A 25,367-nucleotide genomic window follows, 5' to 3' on the forward strand; every position below is an offset into this window, starting at 1 on the left:
AATGGAGGCATTCTAAACTATGTTTGCTTCCATCCTGAATATTCCCTTAACAAATAGATGATGGTTCTTAGGCATCTCACACATCTCACAGGTGTCCTTCAGGCTAAAATTGACCTAACCTATAGCCATAGTGAGACTTCTGGGGAAAGACAAACAAACAAACAAACAAACAAACAAACTAACTAACTAACTAACTAACTAACTAACTAACTAACTAACTAACTAACTAACTAAATAAAGCCACAAAAATAAGTGTTTGTGAGGCCAAAAATGTTCAACAGTTTATGAGCTACTAGCATTTTCTTGGATGTATTTTTAAAACCTGCTTTTCTCACACCTAATAATTTGTACAATAATTGTTTATTTTCTCTGACTTAATTCCATTGTTTCTTTTGTCAAGTCTTTCTCATTTTAAATTGACACAAGAATGAATGGCATTGCAGACTAAAAGTAGGTTAGATACAGCCTGAACTCCTCAGAGAGATGAATTTTCTAATTATGACTGAAAGATAGGCATTTCCTCTTGTGAAGCTGATTCAAAGTTTTTGAAGGAGGTGCAGTGTGCAGGAGCACACTGAACAACATTTTCAGAAAAATCTGTTCTAACCTATCCAAGTCTCAAAATACAGTTTGGAGTGGGTTTTGTTTTATAAGTGAACAGTCTCTGAATAGATTTTTCCTTGCAGGCACACGTGGCTTCTTCAGAGGCAAGCTTTCCATCTTCCAATAAAAAGTTGATAAACTCATTTTGAAACATCCTATGTAATTTTTACAATTAAAGCACCATATGTTGATCCTTAAATTTAGTATTTGGTATAATACACTGATCTTTTCAAAAGCTGTTAGATAGCATGGATGCTTTGCTGTTTTCTGTGTCCATCCTCCAGTGCATTATGCACCCCTGATTTTCAGAAACTGCACTTTGAAAATCAAAATTTATCAGAGGTATTTCAAAAAACTGTTAGTCACTTTTACTTCAGCCTTTAAGGGTTTGTGCTCCTCATATATTTTGATAGATGAGGATGAGTCAAGAAAATCAGTGGCTAGGTTCTGAAATGGCATAAAACACAGGATGTTGCAATTTCAATAAGAATAGTATGATTTGTGTCTTCTGAAGATGTGTCCCAGCATGCTCATAAATTCATCTATTACATATGCAGATCTAAAAAACAAACCAACCAAAAGACCAAAAGTGAGACAAATAAATGCAAAACAAGAATATTCATAATAAGAGTAGTTTAACTTTTATTCAGCTGGAACACAGCGGATGTGTGCTATCCTCTAAATTAAAATTTTTGGAACATAATATTCCCAAAGGTAACTGAGAAACTAATTGTAAAGAAGGAAATAAAACAATGAGTAATGTAGAAAAAGGTCTAGAAAAAAGGATAGCCTTCTTTATTTTTCTGTTTACCAATTAACATTCAGCTGTAATTCAGTAACTGGAGGAATTGCCATCACATTTAAAGTTTTTTCTTGTAGAATGAAACTCTGTTTCATTTAGTAAATCTCACTTTGTTTTATCCAGGTTGGCTATGGAAAATTTCTGTTGAGGAACACCAGTGCAATTTCTTAGTCAGCACAATTCTTTGAAGAGCTCATTTACAAGAATAAAAGTGAAATATATATGTACACTTTAAATAGTAGTCAAAGAAAAGCTCATATGTGGTTAAGGCAAGTTAAAGACTCTTTAGTTGCTTAAGGCAATACAATGGATATTTTAAAGACTCTTCCCAAAATACCCAAGACTTTTATTTTTAAGTCTTTATGTTGTGAATATAAATTTGAAAACTTCTACTGCATTATTTTTAAACCTCCATTTCACCTTTCTTTCCTCTTTAATGAGAAATCACAGTCCATACTGGTAAGTTTTGTGATGACATTTCTTATATTTTCAAAGTCGCCATTTTGTATGTTTGGCTGAAGTTAGAATTTTCTTCCTCAACAGATTGCCAAAAATGAGCATTTTAACACAGAGAAAAAGACACAATGCCTTATGTAAATGTTGGTTTTCTTCCTGTACCACTGCTTTTTCTGGACTTTCCTCAGTAAAGCAATCACTAGCTCCCCCTGAACAAGTTTACTCTGTGATGACTAAATTGAAAATCCAGGTTGACCCTTGTATTCACATGTTTTTCATAATCTGGGAATAGGCTGTTCAGAGCTGCACAGGATGTGCTTCATTTCGAATGCTGGTTCATAACCCATGACTAAAGGAGTACATGCAAGGAATACAGTTACCACATTTGCATGAATTACTGTCATCCTTTTCTAGGGCATTGTGTAATTCAGCTGGGATGACGAAGCTTATCCAGAGCATGATCTAAGGGCCGTCAAAATGAGAATTAAGGTTTGTATTTTTCATCTGAACCTTGGAAAAAGTTGGACTGCAACTCAAGATACTGCAAAATATAGAGAAAGGCCAAAATTGGATTAAAAAACTTCTAAAACTTCTCACTGGAAAGAAAATTAATCTCCTCTTACCTAAACTAATCCTCTCTCCTCTTCAGTCATCACTTCCTTTTTCACAACCCACACTCCCAAAATTATACTCCTTTCTGGGAAAGCATCTTTCTCAGTAACTTGTAGACTCCTGGAACCTTTGCTTATGTCAGCACACCCTTTCTTTCATACAAGAAATTTTATGGAGGACAGAAGGTTGCTGATGCTCTCCTAGAAATCAGGCAGGAACAAAATTTAATGCTGCCTGTCAGTGAAGTACAGCAAATGGAGAACCTGAGTACTGATATTGTGTCTATCAGTGTGAGAGCAAATGTTTTTGCCTGCATTTTCAATTTCTTTAATTAAAGGTGAAGAAGCAAAGTCAAAGTGAAGTTCTGAGATCTTTGGTCGACAATCACTTTTATTTTTCCCCTCATTTTTTGCTTGTAGCATGGCTAGGAGCTGGTAGGACTCATACAAAGTCTAGTTTTACCTATTTCCTGCATTTTTGAGGGAGAGAGGTAAGATCAATCTGAAAATGTACATCTACACTACAAAAACATGAGGATTAGGCAGGAATGTTTTCTCCTCAAGGGTAGAAGTTAGGTTCAGAATGTTTGAAATCCTAGTAAACAGTAAGGCTGCATCAATATGTGGTTAACTTCGACAGCTGCTAGAAAGACCTGGACAACATTATTTGATTCAGGAGAGAATAGAAAAGCCAGTGAAAATGAAAGCCAGTGTCCAGTTTAGGAACAGATAGGCCTTTCCAAAGAAAAGAGACCAAAGTGAAGGATATGATCACACTAGTCCTCCAAAGAGAGCTCTGTCTTTTGAAGTTTGACTGCATTTTGTTCCAACAGTTGTACAAGTATTGCTTTTCATGGAAGCATAAATAAAATGCTACTGGTAGCACACATCCAAAGTCTGATACATTAGCCCTTTTGATCTGTAGAAATGTGAAGGAATCCAGGCTGATAATTTCTGAGGTCACAGAGCACTGAAGGAAACTTTCATACTCAGAATATCCAGAAATTACATTTCTTCTCTTTAACTACCTTGTTAGGCTGTGCCTGGGTCAATATTTACCTGGATCAGTGTTTACTAAGCTGGGGTGCATATTTACTCTCATTTTTAGTAAAGGGCCTCCACTGCTAACTGTGAAGAACAGTTTATTACACTTAATGGGAAGAAATTATTATGCCTAGTGTAGGAAGAAGAGACAGTCTGTAGTACCTGGTGAATGTGGAAGGTGAAATGCTAGGAAGCTGTTCATAAAAGGCCAGGTGTGGGATACCAAGCAGGTGGAAAGAGTTCCCATGAGGCAGCCAAGCAGGATTCGCTGTTTTCATCCCTTCCTGATGGGGATTGGCACTTACCTGATGGGGATTGGCACTTAACTCTCTGTTTTATGAGAGCTTTGAGGCAGACTTGCCTGCCCTTCTTTACCACAACAACCACAACAATGCTAACCTGACTTTGATCATCAAAGCCGGGATTTATTAGAAGGCAGCCCAAGAAAATGCCTTCTTCTCTAGTGAAAACTTAGAATTAGTAAGAATCTGTATCTCTGGGACACAGGACACCATGTTCCTGCAGAATAGATCCTGTCCTCCTGCTTTGGTTTCATTCCAGGAGCTTTCTGGATTGCAATAAATGTTACCCATTTTTTCCCAGACTCCCTTAAGAAAGCCTTTCTTTCCACACCCAGGGACAGATTATGTCAGTTCCTCTGAGGAGTCTTCAACCTGTTCTGGCAGCACTGAGTGCCTGCTGGACATGCCTCTCTTCCAGCTCAGCCACATGCTCCAGGAGCAATTTCCCCAGGAAATGCTTTCTTCTTACAGGGCAGTGTTCACCTCTTTCCTGCAGAGATTTCCACTGGACCCAGGTAAAGCACTCACCAGCAGGCAGGCCTCCTGCTTTCTTTCCCACCACTGCCCTTTGAAAGGTCCACAAAATAAGCTAAGAGCAAGTGAAGCAGATGCTATCCATCAAAATTTAATAAAAATATTGTTATATAAATAACATTAACATGCAGTTGCCTGTAACTTTCTGGGAATCGGTATTTGGAGCAGCATGTAGCTCTAAAAGTTTGTTAAATTGGAGTAATAAAATCACATAGAAACCAAAACTGTTCTAATGATGATTTTTTATATTGACTAAGCAGTAGTCAAAGTAGGTCAGACTGGGAAGGATAGCTGATTGACACTGGGCCCTGTGTATGACCAAGGGCCGTAAAATTACATAATCACTTAATATCGTTCTTTGGTTGGCAGTTTTTTCTATGGTTGTTTATTTTCTGTGTGACACAGCAGGGGGCAAAGAGTGGGATTCAAGGAATGCTTGTGTCAGAAAGGATCCACATTCCCATGGAAGCACGAAAATATTGCGTGTGCAGAGAAGGGCAACGAAGCTGGTGAGGAGTCTAGAGTGTAAATCCTAAGAGGAGCAGCTGAGGGAGCTGGGATTGTTTAACCTGGGGAAAAGGAGGCTCAGGGGTGACCTTATCACTCTCCACAGCAAACTGATGGGAGGACCTAGCCAGGTGGGGGTTGGTCCCTTCTCCCAGGCAACCTGCAGTGGGATAAGTGGAAATAGCCTCAAGCTGCATCAGGGCATGCTCAGGTTTGACATCAGGAAGAATTTATTCATGGAAAGGGTGGTTTGGCACGGGAATGGGCTGCCCAGCAAACAGCTATCCCTGGAGATGTTCAAGAACTATCCCTGGAGATGTTCAAGAAAAGACTGGACTTGTCACTGAGGGCAATGGTCTAGTTGGCAAGGCAGCGATCAAAGTTTAGTCTCAATGACCTTGGAGGTCTTCTCCAGCTTAAACGATTCTGTGATTTCTTGATTCAAAACAATTATTAGGATATTACATCAATAACCAATGTCATAAATCCTCTCCCATTCAGTTGCTCTGTTCCACCTAACTCCACTTTGCATTTCAGTAAGGGCTGGCCACCTAACACACTAACTCTTCTGCTTCTGGGTATCAACAGGTAGAATAAATGTTTTCATTGTTCCTAAAGCTCATAGCATCTTTTCCCCTCTGAACTTCTTCAAATGGACTTCGTGAAAGAAAACAGAACCCCCAGTCCATCCAGCAGACACCCTGTGCTCCACCTGTTCCCACCTATATCTTCATATTTTGGTTTGAATCCTAATAATGCCTAAGACAAGGAGAAGGAGACACGGCTGTTCATCCCCACCCCGCCTCCAAAGAAATTACTGAGGCATTCAATTACAACACCCTTCAACCCCATGACAGATATCAGAACAAATGTATTAAGGCTTTGCTGTGAAAGGATATGAATGGGTTTTGTGAAGCAAACTGACAACAAGTTTACCCTGACCTGTTCCTCATCAAAATCTTGCTTTGAAATGTTTTTAAACACCAGATGCAGCTGGTGACCAAGGTTCAAATAACTGACATTACTAAGAGGCAGCCAAGATTTCAGCAAGCCTCGTGGTGACACTTCTGGACAAAGATAAGGCTTTGTTGTAAGCATGAAAGCTTGGAACACCACTAATCATATGTAGGAAAATGTCACAACAAAAACCATTAGCAGTCTTGAATCCAGTGTAGAGGCAGGGAAAAGAAGTTAGCTTCAGAACTAGGGGTGAATAACTGATCCTTAAGTTTTAGAGTGAGCTATATAAGGAATCTGTAATGTAAGATGTCTGATTACACCTTTGTTCTACAGAGACCAAAACTAACAGACAATTACTCTACCATGCTTTCTTCCACCAAAGGAGAACAATTTTAAGATCTGTTATAAGGGCTCTTCTTGAATTTAAATGAGAAGGACAGCTAAACTTTCAAGAGTCTATTATGTTTCTAAAAAATCCTGACTTCTTTTAAGCATCATTTTACAGGCTTTAATTTCAGATTTGCACCTGGTCTTTGCCTAGGGGCAGAAATAAAAAGGATGCAAGTCAAAACACAGAGACACAAGCCTTCAGCATTTAGAGAGGACAGCTAACAGCACAGTGAAGTTACACATGTTCACAATGTGTTCAGTTTACTAAATAAATAGCAATTATTGTATTTTCTCTCATTTCAGTTCAGACTTTCAAAAGTATGTAGAAATAAAGATTTTGCGTTTTGTCTTCCAGTGAAATTTGCATAAACCCAGAAATTACTAAAATAAAATATAAATCTAAACAATAAGTCAGATGCCTCTTTCATCCCATATTTTTAAAAAAATCTCTTCTGTCTCTTAAAAAACCCTAACTAACCAAAAAAAAACCCACTAAAAAAATAAAATATACAAAAAACCACCAACACAAAACCCAAACAGTTAAAGCTAATTTCCCCTCTGTTTTGCTGTCCTGGTGAGAAGGCAGCGAAGAAAAAAAAAAAAAGCAAAGTTTATATAAAGCAGCTCTAACCACAAATGTTAGAATCATTTTACTAATGAAAACATGATTTTCCTATATATCAAAATCATGCTGTCATTTGAAAAAATACATGCAAACTCTATTATTAGACAAGAGAATAATGTATTAAACTATATACTACTTAGTTTGACAATGATTATAGCATAAGCAAAGGCAGGTTGATATCTGTTTAAATAGTTTTAGTCAAAGCTAACCCTTTTCTTTTGATACTAATCTCTAGTTTGCCTAACTCAAAGATTAATTTTATATAATTTCCTTGATTTCCAAAATCTATAAACAAGAGAGAGAGCTAAACATTTTTTTCATTAATGAATCGTAAACCCCCCTGTAGTTAAAACCAAGAAAACTTTCCTAAATATATGTTGTGGGGACATAAATAAAGTAAGTAGGATGAATTACAGCTAAGAATCTGTCTTATAATGTGCAAATAGTTTGGGATTGTAAACAGATGAAAGAGAAATAAAGCAAATGAAAAGGAAAAAGGAGGAAAAGAAAGCAAAAGAGCTGATAAAGTTTCTGGCTGCAATACAGGAGACATATCATTACCATATGATCTAATGTGGGTGTCAGCCTGGATTGTGTTCATTGAGAGAAACATTTTTTAACTGTGCTATGGAATAGAAGCAGGAGGGTTTTCCACCAAGTGACAGTCACTGAGCTGAATTTACCCCCTCCTCCTTTCCACACCTGCAAAGCCTTCTGCCTGGGTTGAATATTTAGTTTAATTACATCTCAGCTTTGAGAGCTCCTGTTGCAAATCCCTGGATTAAAAGGTACGGTTTTTAGTAATTCTCTTGAACTATGCTGCACTAATAGAACTTCGGGCAAGTCTATGGCAAGAACTATTTGAATTTTAAAAGAAGCAAGTTAGAAATCCTCCTAAATGTTTAGTAATGTTAAGTTTTCTATGCAGCACTTTTGTTTCTTGGAAACATGAGAATACATTCTCAAAGACTGTGCAGATTTCCTACTGTTTATTTGACTGTTCTGTCTCTTGTTTTGATTTGTATAAGCACTGCTGTAGTCCTTTCTTTTTCTTTGCTGTAAACTTTTACAGCAGTATATTCTCTGCAGTCCAGTGTTTAGAATCGGTGATATAGAGAGTGTAAAAAATCCGTGCATGCTTACATTTCTGCTTTAAACTGCGCTCTGTGACTTCTTTCTCCTGTGTTTCTTCATATACTTTTCAGACACTGATGAATATAATTTCAATTGCAGAGAAAAAAAAAGGGTAGTAGTAAGTTAAACGGGCTCTGTGTATGCCTTTGTAATGTTAGAAAGTGCTGTGTTACAGGCTACAAACAAGGGAATCATGATTAAAGAAAGTTCTTATGAATGAAATAGTGGAAAATTCATGCAGTTGAAACTCCTGTTAACAGAGTTTTATTCTCTAAAACTTCTAACTCCTGTGTTTGCATATATAGACTTTATTGCACAAAATGGGCAAAACATAAAATGGAGGGGAATTTTTTGAATCTGGAACGTATTGTTTAGCTTGTCTTTGTGGAATTTTGAGAGATTTCTGACAGTAGGTGAACTAATAATTTACCCTTAATATTAAGGTAAACTGACAAGAAGACCACCAGTAGAGTGGTGACGTGAACTGATGGAGCATATTTTCAGGGGTATTTTAAAATGAAATGTGGCCAAGCTACATTTCAATCTATGGTAGAGACTCCTATGCTTGTGGAAAGCTCTTCTTCATTGTAAACACATAATTAAAGGAATTTTAAACAGTTATATCCTGCAGACATAAATATTGTGTCACAGAATTCAGATTTTTTTTGTTCTCCCTACTCTTTTTTTTGTAAGTGAAGTGTAAACATTTCTTGGTCGTACAGCTTTGTGTATATCTTTCCTTTTGTTTATGTTCAATTACACATGCAAACAATAGTAATAGATACATGAGTCTGCAGAATGGATGCGTGTATGCCTGAAGATATCTGCTCCTATATCCTGATTAATATGTGTCTGCTGTTTTCTCTGTTGTACCCTCAGATTATATAATTGATATCCTTTGTTGTCCTGCAATTTTCCTTTATAGCCAACTCTTTCTGATTTCATTAAAGTTTTTACTAAACAGGGACCAAAGGAAAGGCCTGCTACAGGGTTTAACTGAGATAAATGAAGTCATCAATATTAATGTGAATAAGAAGCAAAGTGTGAAGACACTTCCAAAGTGCCTTTGCATTTGTTTTTCTTTTTTGGCTTTTCTGAATGGTAGCAATTAAACTCCAGGATAAGATCCTGATTGTGCATTCTTGGGATGGGTGGTACTTCAGCAGTGACCCTGAGAGGTAATAAAGAAGTTTTAAATGTTTTAAAATGTTTTAAAAACATATTAATACATAAAAAAAAAGACTGAGGATGATCTTTAAAGGTCCTGACTGCCACTGCCATTCAAGGACTAGCGTGCAGCATTCCCAATTTTTATTGTTGTTAATATATATTCTGAAAATTAATTTGCACTGGGGAAATGTTTTATTGGTCATTTTCACAAAGCAGTTTTTGTGATGAATGGTGATGGTTTAGCAAATTTTTCTTCTCATCTGAGATTATTAATAAATTGCATTGTTATTTTACAAAAATTTGCACATGATGATTACTCTTTCAAAACTCATGTTTTAGAGGAAACCCTGGTAACAGCTCACTGCCATGCATCAACAGCACTTTGCTGTGGCACCCTGACACGTCCCTGTGCACTCTGGCTGCCTGGCAGGGGTGCTGGAGGGAAAGGGACACAGCCCCAGTGCCAGGGCAGGAGGAAGTGCAGGGGGATGATCCACATGGGGACACAGCCTGCCCCTGCTACGTGTCATGAGTTTGCACAGCTCTGGCTGACAGGACCCACTAAAACTCTCCAGCTGATGTTGGGGTCTGTGATCCCCCTCAGCACATGCTGTCAGTAAGGTGTCTGTTCCAGGAACAGAAGTACTTTCCTGTCCAACTAAGAAAACAAATATGTCCCTGAAAGAGACAACATAAACAGTGTTTTACTCCATGTGGTTTCACTTTGAAGTCTTTGGGATGTCTGAAGATAGTAGATACATGTCTTCCTGTCAGGTAGATCACAGCAATATAGGCTATGATTTTAAGACACCAGCATATTTTATTAGGCAACGTAATCATCTTCTCAAGAAGCAGACCTAAAGGTTTCTGGAGAAATGTACTCTTGGCACCTGTAGGTAGAAATTCATAAAGGAAATGAACTCAGATACAACATATATTGTATCTAAATCCAGTCTCATAGCTTTTTTATATATTTAGTTTTTTTCTTAACACTAACCATTCCTTTTAGCATACCTGGTGGTAGCATGTTAGAAAGGCAGGCTTCAGTAAACTCTCACCTAATATCATCTGTCCATTCTTGTCATCTACCTGGTAGGTTCCATATGTCAAAGTAGAGAGGGAGACAGTCCTCCCCTTCTGCCTCTCCCAGTTTTTTATCCAACAATGAATATGGAGTTGAAAATTGCTCTACCACACCCCAAGCTGTTGGATAACTTCTTCTAGAAAAGGAAATAATCCCAGCTAGCACCTAGGCAAGGTGTTTCTAAGATATTGACCTGAAGATGCAAGTGGGCATTTTTGCTTTCATTACAAAGAGCAGCATCTGTATTTAGGACTACACCCTCCATTTTAAGAAAAAGCTTATATATAAATGACAAGTTTCCCTTTGTGTCACTTGGCAATTTGAAGGCAGATTTGGTTTTTGGTTGCTTTTTTTTTGTTGTTTTTTTTTTGTTTTTTTTGGTGGGTTTTTAAAATCCATTAAAAACAATAAAGTATGAACTTCATTTTATAAATACACAGTAAAAAAAATAATATTCAGAAAATTAGCTATTCTTTACAGCTTTGGTACAAAACCTGCAAACAGTTGTGCAATTTCTCCTTAATGGACAGCAAGACAGAGTGTGTTGAAATGCATCTAGGCCTAAGTCCTGAGAACATGTATTCAAGCAGCTTTTCTTGTTAATATCTATGGCAATACTTACTTGTAAAAGTTGCTCCTGACCATGAAAGTCTGCACAATGAAGCCCTGAAGTCCCATTGGAAATTGTGCATACAACACTTCAAGCATCAATTCAAATGCTTATGCAGTGCAAAGCAGAGGCATCGCAGGGTGTATGTCAAAATTTAGAAAGAAAGCCGAGAATATTCAATATAACACAACATTGTATTCCATTTTATTGTGCTGTTTGAACTAGGAAATAAGTATAGTGCATTTAAACAACTAAAGACCTTCCCATCTCTTTCCACCCTGTCACTAAATCCTAATCTTTCTCAGTCAGTTTTACTAGGCTATAATTTAAAACACACAGCAAGTCGACACTTAAAAATATTTCTCAAGACATGAAATAGTGAACTACAGTGAGTTTGGGAACCCCAGGTTTGTCCCCAGGGTCAAACCCATTGCTATGAAATAAATGCTAATGAAATCAAATAGACTGTTACGTTGGCAGAAGAGAGACGCATGGAAAATGTGGCTTATTGCTTTGACTCTTTTGCATAACAAAGTTAACAGCGCTGCCTATTCCTAAAAAATATTACTCTAAATATGCTAACAGATGTGTTTACAGTTGCCTTCAAACTGCTCTGCAATAAAAAGAAAAAAAAAAAAGGCCTATTGACAAGCAGCTACCAGACTCCTATCACATAACTGTCCTATTTTTACAACTCAGTTTTCTTTTGTTGAGAGGAATGGTTATGCAATTGGTGGATGTGCTGGACCTCCTTCAGGAGGAACTTTGGGAAGCTTTGGGAAACCGCTACTTTTGTTGTTAATCCGCTGCTTTGAATCCTAGGTCCTGCCGGGCGTCCATGAACTGAGCCATGAGGAGGCTGGCTCTGCTCCTTGTGCTCCTGCTGCCAGCATGCTTGGCCAAGCCATTCCACCAGCAGGGCCTCTTTGACTTTATGCTGGAGGACGAGGGCTCGGCCGACATGGCTCCGACGGACGATCCCGTCATCTCCGGCTTCGGGCCCGTGTGCCCCTTCCGCTGCCAGTGCCACCTTCGCGTGGTGCAGTGCTCGGACCTAGGTAAGCCCAAGGGCACCTGCAGGGGCTCTGTGCTCACACTCCAGTCACGGGCCAGCAGCTGGGATGGTGAGGCTGCCATGGACTGTCACCCCCTCACTGGCTTTTTGCAAAGAAATGTGCTGCAACTATTCTTAACCAGAATTTGCAGAGTAGGCCACAAAGCCCTGGCAAGATGGGCGTTGTTGTGACCATGGAGGATGTTTGATTTTTTTAAACGTATATTTTGAATGTGTATATTTCATTTGTTCTTTGAAGTGCCACAGATTTCTCTTGCGGAGAAAATAACTTTTCAAAGTATTCCTTCAGATTAATATTAAATAAATGCAGTGAGGTCAGATGTGGGGATGGAAATATTTTAGAAGGTTCTAAATTGTGTGGTCTAAGGTCCAACACCTTTAATCATACTGTCTAGTACCTCAACATAGAAGTCATCCAATTTCCATAGGAATATATAAGCATGAAATAAGCAACTGAATCATATATCCTGGAACCAGCTTTTTGGAGTAAAGAGCTTGGAAACTCACCAAAATAATGAACACAGCATGGAATTCCTTATTAAATATCTTCCTGAGCCACTATATGAGCTGAAGCCATGAGAACGTTTCTCACAAACTCTCCTTACTCCCTTATGTAAGGGAGGGGCTTGTGTGCACATTCAGAGTAGCAGGATATGAAGCCATGTCTGCCGTCATTTGGCTTTTCCATGCAGAAAAGTCTCAAGTAATGAAGTTGACTTCACTGAGACTGTTCTTAGTTTAAACCAGTATAATTCAGTCTTAGTGTACAGTGCAGAAAATCATTTAGAGTTGGTTTTGCTCACAAGAAAACAGACAAATAGCTTCTCATGATTTTATAGCTTTTTTCTTGTTTTGTTTTAGTCATCCTAGCTCTTTAAATGCATATCCAGGTGTTTATTTTTTCTTGTTATGACGTTGGCTTTGATAATTACTGTAAATCATGGCACAAATCCACCAATTAGGACCTGTGTCTCATTGTGTTAGGGGTTGTATAATTACAGAAAGGAGGGGAAACTTTAGCTACACCCCTAGAAACTTCTGTGAATTTATTAAACTGAGCCACGTAATTATGCAACGGATATGTTTGGCAAAGACCCAGTGAACAATGCAAGCCAAGCTGCACGAAACAGAGTGGGCTAACCTAGCCATAATTTCAGAAAGCTTCCACAGTACTGTCCCCCTTGAAAGATGGGGGTTTTTTTGCCATTTAGGTGCCAGAGAGAGCAAACATGGAGTGGGGAGTGGGGAGGAGATTGCCCCACATGCCATGAAAGCCTTAGGTTTTATTGTTGTTACACTTAGTAATGCTGATGGAATTTAAGTTATTTAGAGAACTTGTTCTCAGTCTGCTTCAGTTCTGCAGAATGTAATGAGTTTTCACTTGGTGGAAAAGTAGAGACATTCACACAGGGACCCTTTGCTCCTGTACTTGTTCCTGTGGTCATGCACTTCTTCACACACACATTGCATAAGATACTTCTGGGCTAGTAGAGTCCCATACTGACAAGGAGACTCAGAAATACAGCAATTAATGCCCCAGGTCAGTGTTTCCCAGATAATTTCAAGTGGGCTGAAACGAAAGAGATATATTTTGAGCTTTCTTTATACCCACATGCTGCATATCATGCAATGAAAAGATTGTGCTTTTGGATCAGCTAGGCTGATAACATCCAGCCATCGGGTACAAAGGAAAAGAGATATCCCTGGGCTCAAAGTATGCATCCCTGAAAAATAATAAATAATATTTCCCTGGAAGAGCTCAAGGAAGTATTTATCAAGCAGTGCCAGCCTTGGCATTAAGTTTCAGCCATCTTTTTCCCAGCCCCTGATGGGAGGCTCATGGAGACACAGTTGTGCTGGCTGCCCTGCAAGCAGGGACAGGAGAGTTGTGTGCCACCTGCTCACAGGCAAACCTGCCCTCTACTCTTCTGAATTCACTTCTGTGTGACACACCCAGGCAAAGCCATATTTGTACTGACTTGAGACAAGGCAGTTATTGGCCTTTTGCTGCAAACCGTGGAGGTGACCTCGCGCGCTCCTGAGCTGTGGGATGAAGGACGCTCGTGTTTCAGGGATCAGAAGCACAATTTGCACACAGAGGCATGAAAATAGCAGTGACACTTCTGCCTCTCTGTTAACCTGTGCTCCTGGCCTGCTTCTCCCTTCAGCTCTGGGCTTTTCCAATCCAACCAAATTAGCTACATCTATCCTCCAAAATTGTCAAATTTAGTTATCTAGTCCCATGGGTACTAGTTGAAGAAAAATTTCAAGCACAGTAACAAGGGTCCTCACAAGGATATATTAAGACTCCCTAAATAAATTCTCACAAAGGAAAGTTGAAACCTGAATCAGGATCCTTTCCCCTACTGACTCTCTGGCATGGAAGGAGTGTTTACAGCCATGAGCCCATGGGTGCAGGGGACATGCCAAGCAAGGCAAATGGAGGACCCTAACATGGGCAACATATGGAGACATTTCCTCTTCCTCAGCCTGTTTCTTTTGTGCCTAAATGGGCATTTGCTATTTGTAGATTTTTACTTCATAAGGAAGAAACCAACCATCTGACACAGGATTATGTGAATAAACCACAGGAGAACTATTGAATCCAGAGTCCAGAGATCAGGTTTGCCCCTTTTATCATGAGCATTGGATGGGAATAGCAAAAAAAAAATAAAATCCAAGTTCAATAAAAACAGTGAACAAAAATTCCCAGTAGTCCAATTACACTCTTGTCAGCTGAATTTTTGCATTCCTATAGTCTTAAACTTCAGTCACATCCTCCTAAACACATACCTACAAATTAATTAATTTTTGTTTCCCAGCCAAGAGCTGAGTTGACAAGAAGGATAATGCTGCCTTCCTTCTCACATCCTCAAAAAGAATTCTGTCTAAGTTTTGGTTACTGACGGATCAAAAGCAGAACCCCATTGCCTAGATTTCATGAGATGTATTACCTTTGCGAACAGGCTCAAGGATCTTATCAAGGAAGGCCACTGTGCTATCTTTATAAGAGTGCTGCCTTTTATTAATCTACCTCCTGTTGTTAAAAGGGAGCCACAGGTTCACTTTTTGATCATGCTTCACTATGAGGCATTGCTATGCTATACCCAGGCTTTCCATAGGAATCACAGGCATCCTCCTTATTAGAGCACAGTACAGGTGGGGAGTAACTGATGTAGCTGCTCAAAGGCCACTTTTCCTGCTCTAAAGTAATATATACAGGGAAGATGTGCAGTCAGCTGGGCAGGCAAACACGCCTCAGAAACCCCAGCAAGGATTAACAGTTCTGTTTAAAGTCTCATCCTCCCAAAGGGAGTCTCAAGCAAAGTTCATCCCAGAGCGTCCCGGTCGGCAGGAGGATGCATGTGTGATTACTCATCCCTGCAGCAGATGCAGGATGCTTCATAAGCACACTCAGAGGTGGTGGTCAGAGCTTTCTTTCACCTTCAGATAAGTCTGGCAGCCCATTCTAAAGGAGCAGTGTCTCTCTACAGGATGCAATGAGATTGCCCTCCTTGGAGAGTTACAGGACATACTGGGGGGCTCTCCATCTGTGTCACTTGGAGTATCCATGGAGGTTTTGTGGTTTCCTAAAGGTGTGTGAGAGAGACATGCCAGCAAACAAAGATCAAGTGGTATTACTTCTAAAATTCAAATCTTGCCCACAGCTCAGAAATGCAGGGTTTCTCCAGCTTATATAAAGAAGAGTACATTAGAGCTCAGCATGAATGCTGGAGGGTGTGTTTGAAAAGCACTTTGAGATCAGGAGATGAAAGGTTCACAGATATGTAAAGTATTATCAGTAATTATTATCTGGTAACATTAGGCAGTTTATCTGAACACATAGAGTGTCTCAACATATCAACTGATGGCTCTTCTACACTTGAACCATCGTAACATGGCAATTTATTTGTTGGCAAAAGATAATTTATCTCATTGTAAGAAATCTTCCAGAAATATCTGAACAACCATTTTCTGATTTTGACTTCATGTGAGAACCTCATTTTTCACTATAAAGGAAATTATCTCCTTTACAATATACCATGTTTTGAAACATAATCTTTAAGGCTAAATGCTAAGCTCAAAATCCTATAGGTAAATAAACATGCAAAAGAAAGCATGGATTCTTAAGTGACCAGGCATTAACAAATACAATTTTTAAATAAAAAAGTTTTTGTGAATTTACGTCATCACTGATGGGCCTTTAGGACAAGTTATTCCATTTTTATGTATTTTTTTTAATTTTTTTTTTTTTTTTTTTTTTTTTCTTACAATAAAGGTTAAAGTCTTACTTCTTTTATGTTTAATAGAAGCTGATACTCTCATGAAATCCCCTGGCTTCATAGACCTGGATCATTTACCAAACTATTGTTATTAAAAAAGGAGCCATGAAATCTGGGAAAGTATTCTGTAACTTATACTGAGAATAGCATCTACATCACAAGACCCTGGCATTAAAACTGACATTCTTCAGCCCAACATAACTTAGGCTGTCAGCAAGCACAGGCCATTGGGCATTCCACTGGGTGAACTCTTAAAGTGTTGGACGTCAGACTGGAGGATCTATAGGAATTATCATGGGATATTAAGGATCTGAGAGTGGTCTGCTTCCCTTTCATAGTCATTGGGTGAGTTAGGCTGCCCATGCAGGGGTTCATCCTGCCTAAGGTAGATGTCAGTGACAGAAACATTCCTCTTGGAGAACCAAACTGCCAAGACAGGGCAATCACCATTGCAGGTTATAAAATTTCTTTCAGATTAATGAAGTTATGTTTTTTTAAAAAATTAAGGCAAGGAAAAATAAACCCACATTGCCGCCTTTGTTTAGGTATAAATTTGGCATGGATTATTAATTTTTTTGTATATGCTCTGGTTCAATACAATTTTGGGGACTCCCTGGAAGTTAAAAAACATTAATTAAAGCCCTGTGCTCAGTACATTCTGAAAATGTATTAAATGAAGAACCCAATAATTAGAAAACACTCTTGAAAAATTGTCAAGAAAAAAAATATTGGACTGGATGTGGACTACTTTATATTAAGAATAAGCCATTATCTTTGCCAACATGGTAGTAAAAGACAGGCCTTCTTGAACCACCACTTGAATTACCGATGTTCCAGTTTCAGCTGATAAACATGATCCTAGATGAAAATTAAGCCTCTCTAAGTACATCCCTTCCTTATTTACTGCTTACTCCAAGGTAACAGCGACCAGTTTTGTATGTTTTCTTTTTTGGTCCAAGTGTTTTTAGATTTGTTTGATTGCTTCAGACTTGGAAATGCCATTTATGAAATCCTGGTGGCAGGAATGGAAATGCAGAGTGCCAAGTCTAAGTGATACAAGAAGTGACTGTTTTCTGGCTTGCTCTGTCACAATTGTTCATTTCTAAAATCTCCCAATGCCATAATAAATAGCTAATAGATAGCTAGTAAAATGTGAGTAAATTCAAAGTGATTATAGGTGATTATAATGTTTAAACCATGCTAAATAAGCATTCCTTACATGACCTAGTGTCATGGACTAACAGGTGTGACTGGTATGTGTGTTATGTTCTTAACACATTTGTAGGGAGTGTTACTTGGTAAGGGATATAGCTATTTAAAAAATACCTGTGTTTTCACAACAAAAAGCCTCAGGTATTTAATTGTGGAGGGTTCTCAGCCGTAGAAGAGATAAAGAATCCAAAATCTCCTTCCCAGTGTTCACTGAGAACCCATAGCAACAGGGAGGAGATCTAGGAAAACAGATCCTGTGTGAAAGATAACCAATGATAACAGCCAGAAACTTCTGGTATCAGCACCCAGCTCTCCAGAAAAACCCTGTTCACACAATCTAGTTACCATGGTATTTTGTAAATCGAATTTTAAGCAGATTTTCAAAACACCAGTTTCAAACCCAAATTGGATTGTCCCAGCCTTATCAAATTTGGATTTGGTGGTCTATAATTTGCTTTACAAATGCCCTGAATCTTTGATTAAAAGGAAGTGGTCCAAAAGAAGGTAATCAGGTTACAGGAAAATAAAATATTTTTCTGAATATATTTTATTCTTTTTCTAAAGTTCAAATGAAAAACTATCTTTTTCAAACTATATTGTCATTTTTAAAAATCTATTCATCCTTTTTTTCATGTCTGCCCTGACCAAAAAAATATTGATAAATGCTGGAATTATATGTCTCTTTGGCTGTATTGTATTTAATATGCTTACACAGAGCACTGTTGTCCTTTACATTATGAAAGCAAAGTAGGTAGATAAGCACAGAATCACAGAATATTCTGAGTTGGAAGGGACTCATCAGGACCATCAAAGTCCAGCTCGTGGCTCTGCAGAGAACAGCCCCAGGATTCACACCATGTGCCTGAGAGTGTTGCCAAGTTATTCCTGAGCTCTGCCAGGCCGGTGCTGTGACCCCTTCCCTGTGGAGCCTGTGCCAGTGCCCAAACACCTTCTGTGTGAAGAACCTTTTTAAATATCCAGTCTAAACTTCCCCTGACACAACTTCAGGCCATTCCCTCGGGTCCTGGCACTGATCACCACAGACAAGAGATCAGTGCCTGCCCCTCATCTTCCCATCATGAGGAAGTTGTAAATTGCAATGAGGTCTCCCCTCAGTCTCCTCTTCTCCAGGCTGAAAAAAAGAGTAGAACTTGCTATAGGGCTTCTCTGCAAAGACAGAAGTGGAAAAAATAAACACTGAAACACAGGGATCTCAAAACCAAGGACCATGCCTGCATGGGATTTTTGGGAGGAAAAACAAATATATTTGTGTTGCAGTTTTCAACTTGTGGAGCCAATTAAGAGATTCAAACAGCTCTCTACAAATGACCCTGATTTTAGTGCAATTTCATTTGCTATGTAGGCAACTCTACTGCAAACCTCACATGCAGTCAGTAGGAATTGAAAAAGGGGAAAAGCAGTATTTAAAGAATTTATGTACTCTCTGCAAGCATACTCACGTGAGGGAGCATCCAAGAGGGAGCCCCATACCATCTCTGTGTTTGTTACCTGTGACGTACTTGGAGTGTTTTTAGTTTCTACAAAAACCTGTTAAGGAGTGACTGCTTACAGTTTTAATTTTAATAAGAAACAGAATGTAATAATTATATTTTACAAATAGCAGTGAAAGTGAGAGACCACTTCTGCCCACCTAATGGCAACTTTAAGGACTTAATGGCAAAAAACCCAAATGGATAAATTATGATAGAAATGTCACAGCTTTTAAAACATTTGCAAGTGTAAATGGGGCTACAGTCTGGTCTTGTAATACAACATTAGCACAACAAAAATGTGCAATAAAACATCTCAGAACCAGTTTCTGCACCTCCTCTACCACTTAAAATGTGAAAGCCTAGAATGATTTCGGTGTCTATGCTAGAGTACATATTTTCCCTTCTACTCTTCCAGAGTGGACCTCAGAAACTAAAGAGTTTGTAAATTAATTAAGATTTTAGGGCAACATGGAAGAAAAGTGTCTGTAGTGGTGCAATAATCAAACTCATTGCCGAATATCTCTACCTAAGAGATATAGGAGCAAAGGCAAATAATTGAATTAAAATCTTAACATTTTCAGGATTAGGGGATAAAATTTACTTTCTCTTCTTTATTCTTTCACTCTGTGGCAGAGTTTACATCTTTTGGGCTGGAGATGACTGGTAGAGTTGCAGACGACCTGGGGAAGCTCTATCACTAAATGTCTCACAAAATAAAAGGAGTGACAAAGCATATGTGCCTAAGAGTTACAAGGGTATATAAAACACCCTCTAGTAGAAAGAAGGAACTAGCAGGTCTGTAGATTTCCTGATTCAGTCATGGAATTCTCTTCCAAAATTTGTTATTCACTGTGTCCAGTCATGACCACAGCAGCTTCTTCCATTTTATGATTGCATGACAACAATTCTAAAACATTTATGAAAAATGGCTGTGTTATGTTTAGAAGTACCTGAAATAACCAGGAACATATCTCTGCCCTCAGGTTATAAACTAGGGCTCTGTAATGACCATGTGGTCAGAACAGGAAGGGGTAAGCTTACTTGAAACCAGAGAAGACCTCCCCCAAATGATTCTTTATGACATTATGGTAGAGCCAATTCTGGTAAATCTCAAGGTAAAAATTGAGGGAACTATCCTCAAATTGCAATGTGTTGCCTGTTGCTAACTTAAACTGCAGCAGAGGTAAACATCAAATTGCATTACTCCAAAGGGTCATTCAAAACATAATTTGCTATATAATACTCACTTTTCTGAGTCACTGAAATGCTCTCTTATGTCTGCTGAAGGAATAAATGTTTCACCTTACTGCGTGAGCACTCGTAGATAGCACATCTGCCTTGCATCCCCTTTGAGTAAAGCCATTACACACATGGTGCTGGCAGATTGCATGAATCACACGGGTCACTTGCTGCTCTCTGATGGGATGTTTCATGTCTGCAACCACAGCAGTGGGAAATGTAACACTGATGATTCTAGGAGTTAACTAGAAAACTCGCAATACTTGATTTTTGTTTCATTTAATGTCTTAATCCCTGAAGTCTAAAGATTAATTCAGAATATTTTTCTGCCTATCTAAAATGATAGGATTCTTCAGAAGGCATATACATTTGAGACCATTGTAATTAAAAGTCAGAAGTAGAAGTTACATGAATTTTAGCTTCAAAAATGTATCATTACTCTTAGGTATTAACTTTTGGAGCCAGGAGAATAACTCTATCTGTACCAAAAATGTGACTAGCACTGAAAAATAATTCATAACAGCTATGCCTTGCAATATTCGTTATGCTTTGAAATATGTGTTCACTACTCAGAGTGGGTGGAGGTAGAAAAGAGCAGAGAAAGCCACGCATTCACTTTTATACCTTTGCTAGGGCTTTTATCATTATTAGCACTATCATAGTGGAGAACTATGCATTTGATCTCAGTGTGTGTGAATTCATGTCCATTTTTCTGTGTTTCTCACCCTGTTCTGGGAAGCAAAGTTATAAGTATTTGGGGGAGGAAAATACTCCATGTAGTAATAGGTCAGCAGGTCTACCCTTGTGAGGGGCCATCTCAGCAGGGAATGGAGTTTGTTTTCTTGTTCTTTCCCATGGGAAGGGTCAGACATATACAAAACCAATAATCTGTGATAAAAATAACCCTAAAATGGATCTTATGAGACTTTCAGACTGCCGAACAGGAAAAGTATCTGAAAAATGGTTGTGAATCATCCTCAAGAAGATATATTTTAAGAACCTTATTCATTCCATGGTGGTTTTTATATCTAATTTATTAGCAAGAGTGGAGAAAGTAGAGAAGAAACTTTTAGTTTGAAAGTGGGAGAGAGGAGGCGGCCATGTAGAAAAAGACAATGGTTTCTTATTTCATGGATGCAAATAATGAAATTACTCCTATTTGCAAGTCCCACACAATAGAGAACAAATTTCCAGTAAATACTGTAGCACATTGCCTGAGAAAGTATCAGCAAACTTTTCTGAGTCAAAGCATTCAAGGCAGTTCCTTGCCACCCTTCCAGCAAGCAGTGCTTGGATCCAGCTATTTTTCCGTGACTAAGTGTCCTGACCCTGTAACCTTGCCTGTTTCCTCATGTGCCCCAGCGTCCACTCAGGGCATGGCTGAGGTCATTCACCCTGGGAGGATTGCTGCCCGTCAGTGGGATGCAGCAGAGCTGGGCTCGGGGCAGGGGAGCACACAGCAGAGAGCAGAGACAGCAGCTGGAGAGGCTGCCTGCGCTGGGAGAGCCGCCACTGATGAGCACGGCTGGGAATTACACACAGCTCAGCCCAAATTCCTCAGCTGGCAGCAGCTGCCTGCGGAAACTGAGAGAGCCTTGAAACGAGCCCCATTTTATGGCCCCTGTGATAATAATCGTAAGTGTTGCAATGTAGTAACACATGTATCCGAGCTAGAGCCTTCAGATGTCTCTCTGCCTTTTGGCCCGTGCTCTCCAGCTGGGAAAGCAAAGGTTTATTCAGAGGAATGAGCCCCATCCCTGCTGCTTGTAAAATGGATAGGTGAAGGAAAATTCTACCAAAATACCCTCAAGACAGCAAAAAAATCAAACCACAAAATTGTAAAAGCTGTTTATCACTGTCACTGTTCACATATTTGTGACTTAGACTTTGTGGTCTCAGTGTGGGAAAGATGCAATTGTCAGGAAAGCGTCCTCATCTCTGGGCTGCAGACTCAGACTTCTACTTGCTTGGTTTCCCTCGCTGGCCCCATAAATCTTGCATTCCTTTTTTGCACAGTCGTATGGCTTCAGCAGAAGTGTGGCTCCATGCCAAAACACAGACTAACTGGTGGCTCTCGCTGCCGAGAAGCTGGAGCAGCGGGCTGAAACCTCTGCACAGCCAGGAGGGCTCACAATTCTCCCTTCTCCTTTGTGGTTTGAAAGATTCCATGGCCACTTGATCTCAGCTCCTGTAGCTGAGCAGGTTATTCCTTCAGCTGCAGAAATAATAAAGCCTGCTGTGTACACCAAAACCCATGACAGCCTGACACTATTCCCAAATTCCTGCTGCATCTCCCACACCTGTTTGGCCGGCTGAAGAGCAGCATGTGCTAGCTGGGCTGGCGCTGTGCTACCCAGGAGAGGGCTAGCCACTGATTGATCCTCCCTCAGGGGCCAAACAAGGGGTGAATTATGCCAGTCTTGGCCCTTCTCTGCCTAATTTCCCATCTCATAACATCTCCAGGCCCACCTGCCTTCTGTCCTCTCCAGGAGGGGAGGCTATCACAGCAGAGCAGCCAGACACTGCCATTTGCTTAAGAAATGATGACAGAAGGCTACACCTCACAAGGATGAGATCCCACAGAGACAAGCTTGATTTCTGCAAAGTTACCTTCTCCAACCTCCCACTAAGCAGGGATTCCTGGTCCATGTAACATCTCCCCACCAAAGGTGGCTGTGGATGAATCTTTCTTGTGTGAGAAAGAATTTGGTTAACAATCCAATTATTCTGGATTTTATTGAATAAATTTTGATGGTGCATGTTTTCTCAAAAATCTGTTCGGTAGCAAGGAAGTGTTCAAAAAAGTTAGGAAAACTTCTGTCATGAATAATAAAAGCTCATCTTATCCTAAGAAAAGGAAATACTCAAACTTCCTTACACATTTTTTTTGCCATTTTGTAGCTCTGTGGCTTATTCTGTTCTTCATTTTAATGTGCATATACATTTTTACACAAGTAAAAATATACTGGTGGGAGTAATTGTTTGCTCCAGGTTGACAATGCAGAACAGTAGGAAGTTTCTTCTTATAAAAATTCTTTAGGGATATGAATAAGAGATCTGAGCTGGGCTGCAGGAACTGAAGGCTGTTAAGTTTCTATAAGGAAGTAAGGATTTCTCCCAAAGAAATATTTTAGTGCAAATCAAAAGGGCATTTTGACTAAAATACATGAACTGGTTAATTAAACATCTTTTCTTTCCAGGAGCTTTAAACTCTTAATCTCAGTGTAAACAAGAATTTTGGAAGGGTGGAGATATACCATTTCCTCTTGTTTGTGAATACATTTATTTTTAAAAAATTTATTTATCAACTTTAATTTTATTCAGCCAAAATTTAAAAGAAAATATATGTATTTTATACATATAAAATATGTATAAAATACATAGTTATATGTATATATGTATTTTCAATTTAACGTTAGAAAGGCAGATGGATCTAAATTTTTAATAAGTTATAAGTTAATTTTAGGAACTAGAAACCTGAAATTCTTCTGGGGAGTTAAATACCCAACTGTGTAGCACTGATTATTGACATAAAAGCTCAGACTGCTATGAGAGATTTTCATATGGCTTTTCAAGAAGCAAGTTTTAATGTACGGAAACATCACAGCTAAGAGCTGGAATATCTGAGTATACTGTTCTTGAAATGATGGAGAGGAAACTCAATTGATATTTTCTGACACCAGTTTTCCTTTTGGTTGGCATTACATAAATTTCACCAGAAGCTATCAGTAGGTGGGTGTGTGATCACACTGTGCAGCAAGGCTTCAGAAGTACACGGGCATCTCCTGAGTTTCTCAGAAATGAGTAGTAAGGACAGCCCACAATTCCCCTCTAAACTTCTGTCTCCCGGACAGAAGAACCAAAAAAATCTCTCTGGGACATGATAATTCTATCCCAGGAGCCATCTGAGCTTCCAGTGGGATTACAATTTTGTCCATTTGATTTAAACTCTGCCTCACTGTCACGTCAGTTCAGGCTCCCCACTCATCCCAGCTGGCTGTTGTTGACCAGAAGGGTTTGGAGCTTTCCTCTCCAGGCTGGGAGCCTGCAGCACAGGGCTGAATTTACACTACACCAGTGCTCCTCCCACATGGATCTCTCTGGAGGTTCAGCAGCTTATACAGAGACCTGGAGCTGCAGGCTGAAGCACAAGCCAAGGTAGATGTGGGTCTGATTTACACCTCAAATGCAGTTTAGTCCTGAATTATTAAATGCTGATTTTGCAGGTCAGTGTCCAGGTTCACACATTTATACACTCTTCCTCCACTGAAGAGCTTTAGATTATGCAGGTTTCAGCTGAAGGATGTATTCAATTGCTTTCACTGATAATGCAAGATCTCCACAGCAGCTGGTATGCATCCTGTACTTGTCTACACTTTGCTCTTCAAAGCCCACACAAATCAATTTAAAAAAAAAATAAAAAGAAATATAATGTCTATAGCTGGTTTTGAAAACATTTTAAAAATCAGCTTAAGGAAATGCATTACAATATAGGTGGGTTAGGTAGTAAAAAAAGCTCAACTCTTCAAGGGATGGCAATTATACTCTGCATGCAGAGCTATTATTGCATTGTACATCCATCTTAGTTTCTAGTACAAGACAGGAAAATTATGTTATAAATAATTTTCAGAACTGGATTTCTGATTATCAAATTTGTCTTAACTTTATAATAAGAGACATTAAAAAGTCTAACTTTATTGCTCTGAGAAATTATCAGTTCTATTATGTTAATGAATAACACTTAAGCTTTTAGAAACTGAAAATTACAGCTGGAAGTTGTGGGGGAAGTTTAGTCTCTGGCAAATTATCCCTTCTGTGGCAAGCCAAGTGTTCCCCAAGTGCTCTTACAAGATGTTTTCCAAGGGCATCCCATAAAGCATGGCTGCATAGCTCTTGCACCCTTTTGTCTGCCATAACCCTTACTGGAGGTACCAGCCCACTAGTGCCGACGTGCTGACAACCAGAGCACACTAATGCTACTTTGAGTATAAGCCATTAAACCCTTCAGGTTAGGTTGTTTTGTTTTTTAATATGTGAAGAATGCTAGAAAAGTTGCTCGACTGTAGGAAGTTATAACAAAATTATGGTCTGGAAAAAGCAGAGTTTTTGGGAAAGAATTTTATAGTTGCTGACATCAGTCCTGTTCACTGAAGACAGAAACTGTCCAAAGACAACCAACATGCAAATTATACAGTATCATATTCTTATATATTTGGAACTCTAGTACTACACT

At 39.0% G+C, this 25,367-nt stretch overlaps 1 protein-coding gene across 1 annotated transcript in view; it reads left to right on the forward strand.

The window, feature by feature from the left end:
- The first annotated feature begins 7,463 nt into the window (after positions 1–7,463).
- The window catches only part of DCN (decorin), a 38,574-nt gene continuing 20,670 nt past the window's right edge, over positions 7,464–25,367 (forward strand). Inside the window, exons 1-2 of the mRNA XM_058022354.1 lie at positions 7,464–7,622; positions 11,655–11,890. Coding sequence (XP_057878337.1) covers positions 11,683–11,890 — 208 coding nt within the window. The 5' untranslated portion in view covers positions 7,464–7,622; positions 11,655–11,682. The remainder of the gene's footprint in view (positions 7,623–11,654; positions 11,891–25,367) is intronic.

The sequence above is a fragment of the Melospiza georgiana genome, chromosome 4 (assembly GCF_028018845.1).
Source record: "Melospiza georgiana isolate bMelGeo1 chromosome 4, bMelGeo1.pri, whole genome shotgun sequence".
Classification (NCBI taxonomy): Eukaryota; Metazoa; Chordata; class Aves; order Passeriformes; family Passerellidae; genus Melospiza; species Melospiza georgiana.